The following is an 11,728-nucleotide window of genomic DNA, read 5'->3' as shown; positions in this document are numbered from 1 at the left end:
AAAAAAAAAAAAAAAAAAATGTCTCGTTTTCCCTTCAGCTGGTCTCCTCTCTGAGCCACTTCGTCAGACGCCTCACGGGGAACGCCCCGTCGCTCGCAGCGTTTCACGCCGGGCTTTTCCGACTAAGGAATGCACTCAAAGCGCGCGTTGGGGACGACTCCCAGCTACTACCGCGCCGAGTTCTGGCTCGGTACCTGTAAAACCAACTGAGTTAGAGCCGTTTTTTGCGTGGGCTAATTTTGATTCCCTGCGGTGGCCAGATTGAGTTGGATTGACCTGGACGTTCAATCAGCTGTAGACGTGCATCCAGTGGTTACGTTTGGGAGGTTTCGTTAAAATCAAGCCAGTGGTTCATGAGATATTTTGCTAACAGACAAATGAGGTTGGCCCCAACAGGTAATGCTCTTGTTGCAGGCAAAGATTTCCTGCAGCGAGTCGCCCTCGGAGCGTGAGTTGTGAACGACTCTCAGCTAAAAGCACACCGCATTTCAGATCAGCATCTGGAAAACTGACAGAACTACAACCATTGTTGCGTCTCCTAAGGTCAGCTGGCTGCGGCAGCCATCTTGAAACGGGCTGACTCCGAACGTCAGCCGGCCATAGGCGAACGCCGTCTGCGGGTCTCATTCAGATTCGTCCAGCGGGTGGCCAGATATTTTATCTAACAGGAGCACGAACGAAGGCGCAGGTTACCGCCAGTCCGGCTTAACAAAGACGTGGCGCCGATTAGAGCTGGTTACCCATCTGCTGCTCCCTAACCTGACGTCCCTAACGTCGCTGCTTTTTCTTCTTCTGTTTTTTTTTTTTGTTGTTGCTGTTTTGCCAGGAGATCGGGACGCGAAAGATTTCAAGTGTTTCACCTTTTATTGTTGGATTTTCAGACTTCTAATCAGGTTTTTAATCAAAAAGCAGAGCATCAGATTTATTTTTAAATGCGCTTCAAGGTGACTCTGAAACAGCTGCGAGTTCCCGTCTGACTCCTCGTATCTCTGACGACGAGTCCCTTATCTGGGGGTCCTTTCACGACGCGTTCACTCGTCTTGGTACATTTTTCCACTTCCATTAAGGTAGATGTAATCCCGTCGCCTAATCCAGGAGCCAGACTAATCTGCAGATAAACTGCTCGTCTTGTGAGGACGAAATCAGGATTGCCAACGATCCTTGTAATCCGGCCATTTGCTAAAACGTCCGGCAGCGAGGCGGTAGGAGCAGGGGCCGGAGGGGAGGCGGGGGCGGTCCTTCGAAATGAAATAATCTCGTCAGATATACAGACGAGATGACGGAAGTAAAAAAAAAAAAAAATTAAAAAAAAAAGGAAATCTGTGGAGAAAATGGAGCAGGTGTGCTGATTACTAACGGACGAAGCTGGAAACGGGAACTACGGAAGAACGCCTATTTCAAAGGAAACCAAAGCGAGCACTTAAAGATGGGAAATAAAATATCGTTAAACCCTCCAGTGGTCCGTTTCTCTGATCTAAAACAATAATGACTTGTTTTCAGAGTTTCTGTGGGCGGAGTTACAGCCCTCGGTTGGTGACGTGGACTGTGCCGATGCAGAAGAAGAAGAAGAAGAAGAAAGTTTTGTGAACAAGAGGACGGCTTTGAAAACACGTTTAGTTTTGGTCCGGAGTGACGCTCCCACATTTCACAAGAGGAACTCCCCCCGAGCTTTACAGTCTGCAAGGAGTTTCCCATCCGGACAGCGGGAGGCGGCCGGTGCTGGGCGGCGTTCCGACAGGCGGCAGATCTTCTGTTTGTTAGATACGCCCTGAAGAGAAACGAAGGATCCGTGAGCAGTTCACTGATGGCTGCCGCCTGCTTATACCCCATCTCTTGCTTGAACCAGTTAAAGCCAGTTTTTTTTTTTTGGGCGACACACAGCACGATTACGCAGCGCTCCGGTCCTCTGTATCGGGCGGAGCCGAGGACCTATACGAGTCGACGCCTTCTTTGTTCCGGGCTTCTCTCTGCTCCGTCCATAAGATGCTGTCGATCGAAGCCCCATCGCTGGCCTTGTACGAACTCTCTGTCTTATTAGAAGATGCTTTGTTTGATCGTGTCCCTGGTTGTTTGCTGTGAACAGCGAGTATCTTACCTGTCGGAGGGAGCTCCGTGAACAACCTCAGTTTGGACAAACGGATCAGAGCGACGGGCGGACGGCTAGTCTGAGCGAGCTGCTGTCTGAAATCAAACCTGATTCAAGAAATAAAATAAAACAATTGCAGCTAGCTGTAGCACTTCCGGTGCAGGAAGCGACGTAACAACAACGAAAACCACCTCAGCAGATCTGTTTCCACAACCTATTCGTGGCTGCCATTTTTCCTTTCGTGTAAATATGTCAAAATAAGCGATTAGGCAGAATTATTTTCCTGTTTGTGTGATTTCTTGGAGATCTTCTCAAGACCCCTCCTGCTCGGTGTTTTACGACCAACGAGTGGCCTTGGGTCACCGCAGCTGGAAAATATATCCGTAGCTGAGTCCGTCGTTGGGTTTTCCCTGCTCGCGCCACCATTTTAGCGCCCGTTGGGCTCTCGTTGTTCGTCCCTTCTGAGCCCCAGAGAGAGGGAGAGGCGTTCACGTAGCCTCAAAACCGGAGCAAACAAGACGAGACTCCGGCTTTCTCTTTGAAACTTAAAAAAATGTTTAATTCAAACTTGTCCACACACACGCACGCACACACACACACATAACAAAGTATCATAAAGTATAAATGTTTTTTTCAGCGTCGATCTACGTTAGTATCCCCCCCCCAAAAAAAAAAAAAAACACACCTCGCTTGAAATCATCTCACACCGAAGTGAACGGTGACAGGATCCACGTCATGTCAGTCTTTCTGTGTGTGTTTGTGGTGGTGGGGGGGAATAAATTAATTAATGGCGGATATAAAAGAAAACAACGAGCGGCGACCGCGTTTGAGGCTGGCGTCTGTGTCCCTACACGAAAAAAGTACAGCAGCTCCAAACTTGTCCCGTTTCTCTTTGTGATACTAAGTAGAAAGCACTGTGCAAATCTGAGCTCAGACGGGGAACTGGGGGGGGGGTCTAATCTTAGTTTTTTTATTTTATTTTGGAGAATTTGTTGCAACCGGACGGGCTGCGCTCCACGATCCAACGCTTTTTTCCCTCGATCGGCCATGAACGTTTAACACTGACGCGAGGAGACGTGGGAACCCCAGGGAGGGGTGGGGGATTGGTGACTCGTCATCTGTCGGTCCGTGAGCTTATCGGATGCAAAACTTTGGGAAAGAAAAAGAAAAAAACAAAAACAGCCACGTACGGAGAAAGCAGTTCAGGCAAACTCTTCACCGGCGGATTATCTAAACCATCTTGTTTCAGTCATCGGGAGGAAAATTAAAAAAAAAAACAAAAAAACAACAACAATACAATGAAAAACACCATATAAAAGAATATTTACCATTAAAAAGTAAAAACCTTGAATGAAAGTAATTAATGCCACATATCAAGTATTTATAGAATATACAAGAGTTAAAAACCAAACCTAAAAAGTGATGTAGTTTTCGAAAAGAGCCACTAGAGGGCAGCAGATATCCGCGCTCAGGTTCCCAGTTGAGCTGTTCTCTGAAGTTAAAAGGATGTTCTGCTTGGAAAATAAAAGCTGGAAAACACTTTCCTTTGTTTGCACACACACGCACACCCCCCTACACACACACTCACACACACTACCCCCTCAGTTCCACATAAAAATATCACCTTTCTTTGTGTTACGTTTCCCTCGGTCCCACTTAGCAGCAGCAGCAGCAACAATAAAACACTTCATAATTACTGAAGAAAAAAAAGAAAAAAAAATCGAATACATTCTCGTCTAGTCTCTCTGTTATTATCGAGTCTCTCTCGGGTGCGTATGGCGGCTCGTATGAGCGCAGTGACCTCCTGGCTGTCTCGCGCAGCCAGGAGAAGCAGAGTTCAGCCTTCGAAAGTCCTCCGCCGCCGTCGTTCCGTCCTTTTCCGCCTCTTCCCACGCGGCCCGGCCCCCCCCCGCTCACTCCCTGGGCAGGCACTCCTCCTCGTTGATCCCCTGCGCCCTCAGCTCCTCGAGGACGTTGTCCAGGTGGCCCGGGTCCGGGTAGCCGTGGCCCGTGAGGTTGGAGCCGAACTCGGTCTTGTGGTGCACCTCGTTCCAGATGACCGTGTCGGACTCCCCCGTGGTGCTGGACGTGCCCACGGAGAAGATGAGCCTGCGGTCCCACGCCACCAGCAGCAGCCTCAGGACCTGGGTGGGTAGGGAGGGGTTCAAGAAAAGGACGTCACCGCCAACTCATCGCTAAGACGGGTGAGACAGTATTTTTCTTTACAGGTACCTTGCGCCCCTTCTCGCTGTCGGGAAGGTAGCAGTGTCTGGGAAACCCACGTGCCGTGAATGGTTTCCCTGGATTTGGGTGCTCGGGACCCTAAAACGGCAGGAGCAAAAATTAATTCCGACAATAACGTCCGAGGTACGGTAATCCTAGCAAGTTCAATTATTTATTTATGGTGTTTCCCCTCCCGTCTGAGGTTCTTCCTCAGAGCCGCCGTCCCGCCGACTCCTACCTGGATGCCGGGAGGGATGTTGTAGATGATCCGGATGGTTTTGCAGTCCGGGTGGCCCGGCAGCGAGTGCGGGATGACGTGGTACTCCATCTTGCCCGGGGGCTGGTTGCCGGTCTTGACGCCGTAGATGGTCTTGCAGGTGGGACACTGCAGGCTGCCGTCCTTGTTGCCGTTGTTGTACATGGCGACGAGGCACTGGAGGTGGTACTGGTGACCACACTGAGCCAGGCGGCCCACCGATTCAGCGCGGGAGATGCCGCCCACGCCGGGGCCCTTGTAGCCCGACGGGCCCGACAGCGCCTCCATGCAGATGGTGCAGTCCTGGAAACGAGACCACGAGTTCAACGCTCTGTTTTGGCCCATTTTGCGCGTTTCTGAACCCCTTCCTGCGGCAGATATATCAGTAGATGTACTAAAAGAGTTTATCGGAGTTTCACCATTTATTATTTATGAAATAACGACCAACCTGCCTTCCATTGATGAAGGACTTGACAAGCTATTTCCTTTTATATTTTCTATCACCAGAGTGCTATTTTAAAACCAGGTTGTTTTATTTGGACATTATACTGTCTCAAAAACAACTCTGAACATGTATTTTGCTTCCTGTTTTATTTTTTTTTGTCAAACTTATAGTACTGAGCTGAAGTATTTCTTAAGATTTTTTTTATTTTTCTTCATTTTTTTAATACCCTGGCTGCTTTTTCTCCCATTTTCTGTGGACAGGCGAAGGACAAAAGAAGCGTCAGGTTGTGAAACAGGAACCCGACACGGTTGAATCATCCGTCGGTTAATCATCTACCGACGTCAATTTCTTCTTTAACTAGTAATGTTTTAGGAATCTCTGCTGGTGCTGAAGTACTTTTGTTTTTCTGTCTGTCGAACTAAAAAAGAAAACGGGAACAAATTCTGTTTTTGTGACAGAATGCCTGCAACAAAGTTACTAGCTAGCTCAACTAGCTAGCAGCAAGCTAGTTGAGCTAAAACGAGTTTTTGTTGACACAACACTGGTTAATTCCTCGAGTTGAAAGACCTTCAACAAAGCTGGAGAACTATTTAATGTGTTAAATTATTATCTTTAACATTTGTCATGGATTAAACTAAAGAAATTAGGACAAATTAGGCTAGTAACTTCCGTCCTAGCTAGCAAGTTACTAGCTATGAAGCTAGCTGGCACGTTAGCTTGCTACTTGTTAATATACCGATTTAAAATAGGTTCTTTTAAAATTCAAAATGGGTTCTTAGCTAAATTATCTGCTGTGTTATGAGTCGACACAACACTCGTTCATCCGTTTGGTTTTGTTTTTTCAGAGTTAGGCGTTTTAACAACCAAAAATACTGAATATAATCCATTTATGCCAAAGAAAAAACTGAAACACCTTCAGAAAGCACAAAAAACTACGGCTCAAAACCACTTTAAAAGATTACAAGAACATCTGGCTGCTTGGACACAAAGTTTAAAGCCGTAATAAAATCAAAATACAAAATTTTTCCAATTATTTTTATGCTTCTTGCACAATTTCTACACCAATAAATGGCGGTTTGGGGGTTAATGCGACTCAAACTCATCAGGGTTTTTGTAAAAACAGGAAACGTTCGCCCCGCCTTTGTTTTGTTTACGACTCGTGACTGTTGGCAACAAAACCCAACTGTCGGTTTCGCTCATTTATCCCAAATTAGACTTTTAGCGATGAACGCTGCGTATTCATGATTCGCATATACAAAAAAGAAGTAAAAATTCTAATCAAAACTATTGAAAGGTTCCACATTTTGACAGCTAATAATATTATAATATATATTTTTGGAATAACCAGGTCAGGAGGACAGTTTGTTGTTTCACACACACAAAAAACAAACTTTTAGGCTCACTCCAGAAGGCTTACTCACCTCCTCGGGAGGATTGCGGACTTTCTGAAGGTAGCGCTTCACCACCTCCTCGGGTGTCTTGCCTGAGAAACAAAAAAAGCGAGAGTCAAAGCCGGTTGGTGCCGGGCGCAGCGGAGGGGCCTGCGTAGTTCTCCGCCCACCTTTGCGGGCTTGCTTCTTCGTGGTTTTGCGGCAGCAGTGGCCCAGGCCCGGCACGGGCTTGATTTCGCTCTTGCTGACGGGCGGAGGATGGAGCACCAGCTTTGGGGGACGGGTCAAGCAGACGGGAAGTCCCGCCGCGCTCATCAGGATGCCCGTGATGCCTGGGGACAGCCGGGGGGAGAACCGTGACACCCTGTTCTACGTTTGCTCTCTAGAACGTCAACGTCAGCTAAACGCCGGAACCAGCCACAGAGTAGAACATTAGCTCTAGAGAACATCTTAAAAATCGTATTATTCTGGTATTTCTGATAAATAAAGGACTCAGGAGTCAGTATGTGTGTTTTTTTTTTTTTACCTGCCAGGGCAGGATGGACGGGACTCGATCCGTTCAGGTTCTTAACCGGAACTGTTGGCACTCTGAAACACACACACACACACACACGTCTTCGTGTTAGTTTCCACACTGATGGCACACTGACAGAGAATTACCGGAGTGACCGGGTCATTTCAGTCCGGACTGACTGCGCTAAAACCCAAATCTGATGAGTCGCCCGCAAACAGTCGGCGCGGCACAGGTGACCGCGGCAGACGGAGGCACGTCACCAGGTTAAGAGGATTTTTTTTAGCCGAGCCACGTGAACACGGACGCATATTTAGAATTCCTAGATGTGCGGTGTCGTCCGGCTGCTCGAGGTCAAAACCGTCCGGTTTTCGCAGCAGCGCCAAACTATTGGCTACGAGCGTAACGCTGCCAAAGAATAAATAAATAAATAATAAAATACTAAATGCTTTCTTTTTTCTTTTTTTTTTAAAAGACGACCGGACTTCTTTTCTCATTTCTCGAAGAGGTCTTTCGCCGCCCACCCGAGGAGCTTTGCCGTACCAATAAAGACCCTAGGGAGGGACGGGAGTGATTTGCGCGTGAGTTCAGCTCTCAAAAACAACAACAACAAAAAAACCGAACAGCTCCTGGATTTTAGTTTTCAGTTATTAGTCAAAATGTCTTGCAAAATAACAAGAAAAGGAGTCTTTTTAAAAAAAACAAAAACAAATCCAAAACAATTAGGATTGATGACCTCCACCAGGAAAAGCCTTAAATGTGCTGCTTTGTCATTGATTATTTAACTAAAGGTAACTACACAGCCACGTAAACAACCCCCCCCCCCAGCAGGAGAAAGACATCCTTTCAATGTAACCTCACAATCAGACAAATCCGTCTCCATCTGATCCAGATTCCTAAAAGACCATTTAAATACAAACAAACCCACGCGTGTTTAGCAGCCATATTTGTAGTCCTTTTTTTTTGGGTCTAATTAAGCTGTTAAGGACCAGTGGGTACTTACGGTCTGCCTCTTTTGATAACCGTCATGGTTGCGGCTCAGAACCACCGAGGGGCCGGCGACGCGAGTCCAGGAGCGTTTTTTTAGAAGCGCGACGCCTTCGTCTTTTTCACCACCCCCCCCCACCCGTTCGTTCGGTTCCTCTGAGTCTGAGCTACGGTGGACGTCGCCTCTCCTTCCCCTTGTTTATAAAGGGGAGCTAAGCCACCTGTTCCCATCTGTTGACCGAACTCTGGTTGGGGTGGGGTGGGGGGGGGAGGAGGAGGAGGAAGGAGGATTACCCCCCGACCTGGTCACGTCACGCAGCCAGGCTGTCGAGCGGGCTGTCGGTCACGAGCGTGGCTCATCAAAACAACGTGGGCCGATTGAAGACATCCTTCCGATTGTTCGCACTGAGGGGGGGGGTTGTTGCTCGCATCTTTTTAACAGAAGCATTAACTGTTGGAGCCATTTTGTTTTGGTTTAAAACTCTGTTGCACAATAACAACCAGTCCCGCTTTTACTCTGGTTGACGAGAAGTTGGTTCTCATCATCATCTTTTTTACCGTTTACTTCCACTTTGCTTCTAGATTTACAAAAGAAACCCCATTTTTCTTCCCATTTGCCATCAACTTTTTTCCGTACAGCTGTTTAATTCTCTTTATCCTTTGCGTTCACGTTGCCAGCTCTTATAACACGACACGATTTTGAAGGTTTATATTTTGAGGGACGTAAAACTAGTTGTTTTTTTAATTTTTGTGCTAATGAACAGATCTGATCGTGTGTGTCCCCCTAAGGTGGTATCACTCAGGTGAAATAGGTGAAATGATTACTACGGCTCCGATAAAGAAAACCCAAACCTTCCCAGCTGCGACTTTCCTGAAATCGCAATAAAAAAAAACAAGAAAACTCTGCGAGCTTCGATTAACGTTTCTGTGTCGGCATGGGAGAAAAAAAAAAAAAAAAAAAAAAAAAACGTGACCGACACGACCGAAAGGTAAAAGGAGGCCAGGAGGGTGAGAGAAAGTAAGGTGAAGAAGAAGAAGAAAAGCCCACGAGCGAGGCACTGTCACGTTTGCTTCGGCCCTGATCTGATCTGGCGGCTTTAGGGCGGCCTCCATCTGCGGCGCTGGAGATAACGGGCGCACGCAAGCTGCCGCCTCGGGGGCCAGCGCTCAGGTCGCGTAAATCCAATAAACCCCAGGTGGTGGACGTAAATCATGATGAAAAAATATATATATATAAAAAATAAAACACCTGAGGAGGCGTAGATGAATATGTGCGATAAAGCGTTTCTGAGGGGAGGTAAAAACAAAACAAAAACAAACACAAGCAGTCCGGTAAGAACGCAACAGGTGCGCCTGTCGTCACTCTGATAATCCGTGACGTTGGAGACCCCCCCACCTCAGTTTAAAACTTCACTTAGGGACCATCTGCCTGATTTCACTGCAGGTAAAGCCGACAGCTAAAGACAAAAGGTTCACTCACTAATCCGTCAGTGAAACGTCAACCTTCAGAAATACGCTAAGTTGTGTATTTAGGCTTTCGCACCGAGCATGACGGACTGAGGCTTTCCTTAGCCCCCCCTTCTGCCAACCTGTCATCTTTTTTGTCTTTCTTCTAAACCCTTCTGACACCTTCAGCTGGTCTATTTTTATTCTATAAATGTTTTAACTGTTAGTTAGCCTTCTGGTACCATTACCGTATTTTCCGCACTACAGGGCGCACTGGATTATAAGACGCACCGTCAATGAATGGTCCATTTTCAAACTTTTGTCATATATGAGGCGCACCGGACTATAAGGCGCATCCTCATGCACTTCCCAATTTTTGTAACTTCATGCGGACCGCGCTCCATTAAAAATGGAGGATTTCGCTGCTCTAGCGGAGCTGGTTCGCCTGTATCAGCATTTCTATGATCCCTCTGTGAGAGATCACAAAGATGATCAAATGGTTCAAAACTCACGGAATAATACTGCACCGACAAAAGCATAAACGCCTCCAGAGCGTCGTGCACGGAGCCGTACACGGCTATAACTGAGCCTTAATGCTGCGAGCGGTGGAGCTTCGTAGTTTCACCAAAGTCGGACTAAAACATCACGACTTCTTACACATATAAGGCGGATTTTAAGGCGCACCGTCGTTTTGTTGAGTGCACAACACATCTTACAGTCCGATGTGCCTGATATATGACAAAAGTTTGAAAATGGACCGTTCATTGACAGCGGGTCTTATAGTGCGGAAAATACGGTATGCATAGTTCAGCGTGTTCCGAGTCCTCTCGAACCTTTAATTTGACGTCATTCGGTCAGTCCGGGGAAGTGACCGGCAGACAGCTGAAGAGTGAAGAAGCAACAAAAAAAGTAAAAATAAAAAATAAAATAAAAAAGAGTCACCTTTCTGCAAAGCTGAGCGTATTCTGTCAACGTCAGCGTGATAAACGATGAACGATTAGTGGGAAACTACTCGTGAGAACTCGGCTCGCTCAGGACGAAAGAGTCCGCCGTTGTTGTTTTTTTGTTTTTTTTTTCCCCCTCGTGGAACTGAACAAGCCCGGTGGACTTTGTCACAAAGATTAAAGGCTCACGAATGCTAATGAGCGCTGATCCGAAACTCTGCGCACAAAAAGGGCCCCGAATGAATTAGGAAATTCCTTCGACCTACAGTGATTAAAGTCCTGCTGCTGCTCTGCTGAGCTCGGTCAGGTTTTTTTTTGTTTTTTTTCATGTCGGGCCTACAGCGAACTCCCAGACTCGGGCCTCTGAGTTCTGTTCACGTCAGAGCCCGTGTCTGTCTGTTAGTAAAATGCCTCACGAGCCGCTGAGATTCTCCGAAACGAATCGCCGGACGGGATTCTTTCGGCGTCAGCTCAACATTGGTCCAGCTTAGCAAACAGGACAAAATGGCTCCACCGGGCTGATTTCGTTAGGTATCTGTTTAAAACTTCAGCTTGAAAGGCAGCGGGTGTAAAACGCTAGTTTCATTAAATAATAATCCATCAAACAGGACGACCCACAACGAGGGTGCCTTTCTTGGCGGGGGTACATTTTTCAACACAACACCGACAGATCCCGAAGGAATCTGAAGAGGAGATGATGCCAACTTTTGAAATAGCAACATGCTATCTACCAGAAAAAAAAANTATACATACGGCTTCAGTTCTTTCCTTTCAATGCTCTAAATGTTTAACTGATTAAATGGGAAAAGTTACTTTTAAAGAGAAAGCATGGCTAACTTTGGGCTACTTTCAGATTTGAACAGTAGAACAGGTAGTAACCCGTGTCAAGGCTCGAGGCTAAATTAAGATATATATCAAAAAGTTAAATAAAAGTTGTATTTAGGACATTACTGAAAAAAGTTCTGAGTCCAGTGATAAACCTACTACTGACAATCTTACACTCAACTGTAAGAATTGGACTAAATTTCTTAATTTGCTGTTATTTAAATATTTTCTTTATCAAAATCTAGTAGATTCTAAGGTGTTTTATTAATAACTTGATACAGTTATGAACCAAAATCAATCAAAAGCATCATTAGCTGTCCTAATGTCTAAACATCGATTCAATTAAAGCTATGTTGGTCGATCTCTAAATCATAAAACTACAAAACGTTTTTGGCAGACAGAACCAGGTGCCAAAGTCCGACTGCAGTCTTGTACTCACCCTGAGGCGATGAGCGCTCGTGATTGAGCCATGGCGATACGCTGCAGTGCGGGCCGGCTCAGGCCCACCAGGCTGGACCGGGCCGGCAGAGGGGCGGCGCAGGCTGCGGCGGCGGCAGCAGAGGTGGCGCTGGACGCCGACACCGGGCCCAGGACCCGGGCAGAAGGCGACGGCG

At 46.7% G+C, this 11,728-nt stretch overlaps 1 protein-coding gene across 1 annotated transcript in view; it reads right to left on the bottom strand.

Annotated features, from left to right (window-relative positions):
- Positions 1 to 3,114: 3,114 nt before the first annotated feature.
- The window catches only part of dtx4a (deltex 4, E3 ubiquitin ligase a), a 13,603-nt gene continuing 4,989 nt past the window's right edge, over positions 3,115 to 11,728 (bottom strand). The window contains exons 3-9 of the mRNA XM_037976713.1: positions 11,554 to 11,728; positions 6,928 to 6,989; positions 6,572 to 6,733; positions 6,432 to 6,493; positions 4,548 to 4,868; positions 4,319 to 4,408; positions 3,115 to 4,230 (exon numbers count right to left, since the gene is read on the bottom strand). The exon at positions 11,554 to 11,728 is cut by the window's right edge and continues 47 nt beyond it. Of these exons, the coding sequence (XP_037832641.1) occupies positions 4,000 to 4,230; positions 4,319 to 4,408; positions 4,548 to 4,868; positions 6,432 to 6,493; positions 6,572 to 6,733; positions 6,928 to 6,989; positions 11,554 to 11,728 (1,103 nt within the window). The 3' untranslated portion in view covers positions 3,115 to 3,999. The remainder of the gene's footprint in view (positions 4,231 to 4,318; positions 4,409 to 4,547; positions 4,869 to 6,431; positions 6,494 to 6,571; positions 6,734 to 6,927; positions 6,990 to 11,553) is intronic.

The sequence above is a fragment of the Kryptolebias marmoratus genome, linkage group LG7, assembly GCF_001649575.2.
Source record: "Kryptolebias marmoratus isolate JLee-2015 linkage group LG7, ASM164957v2, whole genome shotgun sequence".
NCBI classification, from domain to species: domain Eukaryota; kingdom Metazoa; phylum Chordata; class Actinopteri; order Cyprinodontiformes; family Rivulidae; genus Kryptolebias; species Kryptolebias marmoratus.
The sequence above is the reverse complement of the archived record's forward strand: the minus strand, read 5'-3'. Positions and strand labels throughout refer to the sequence as shown.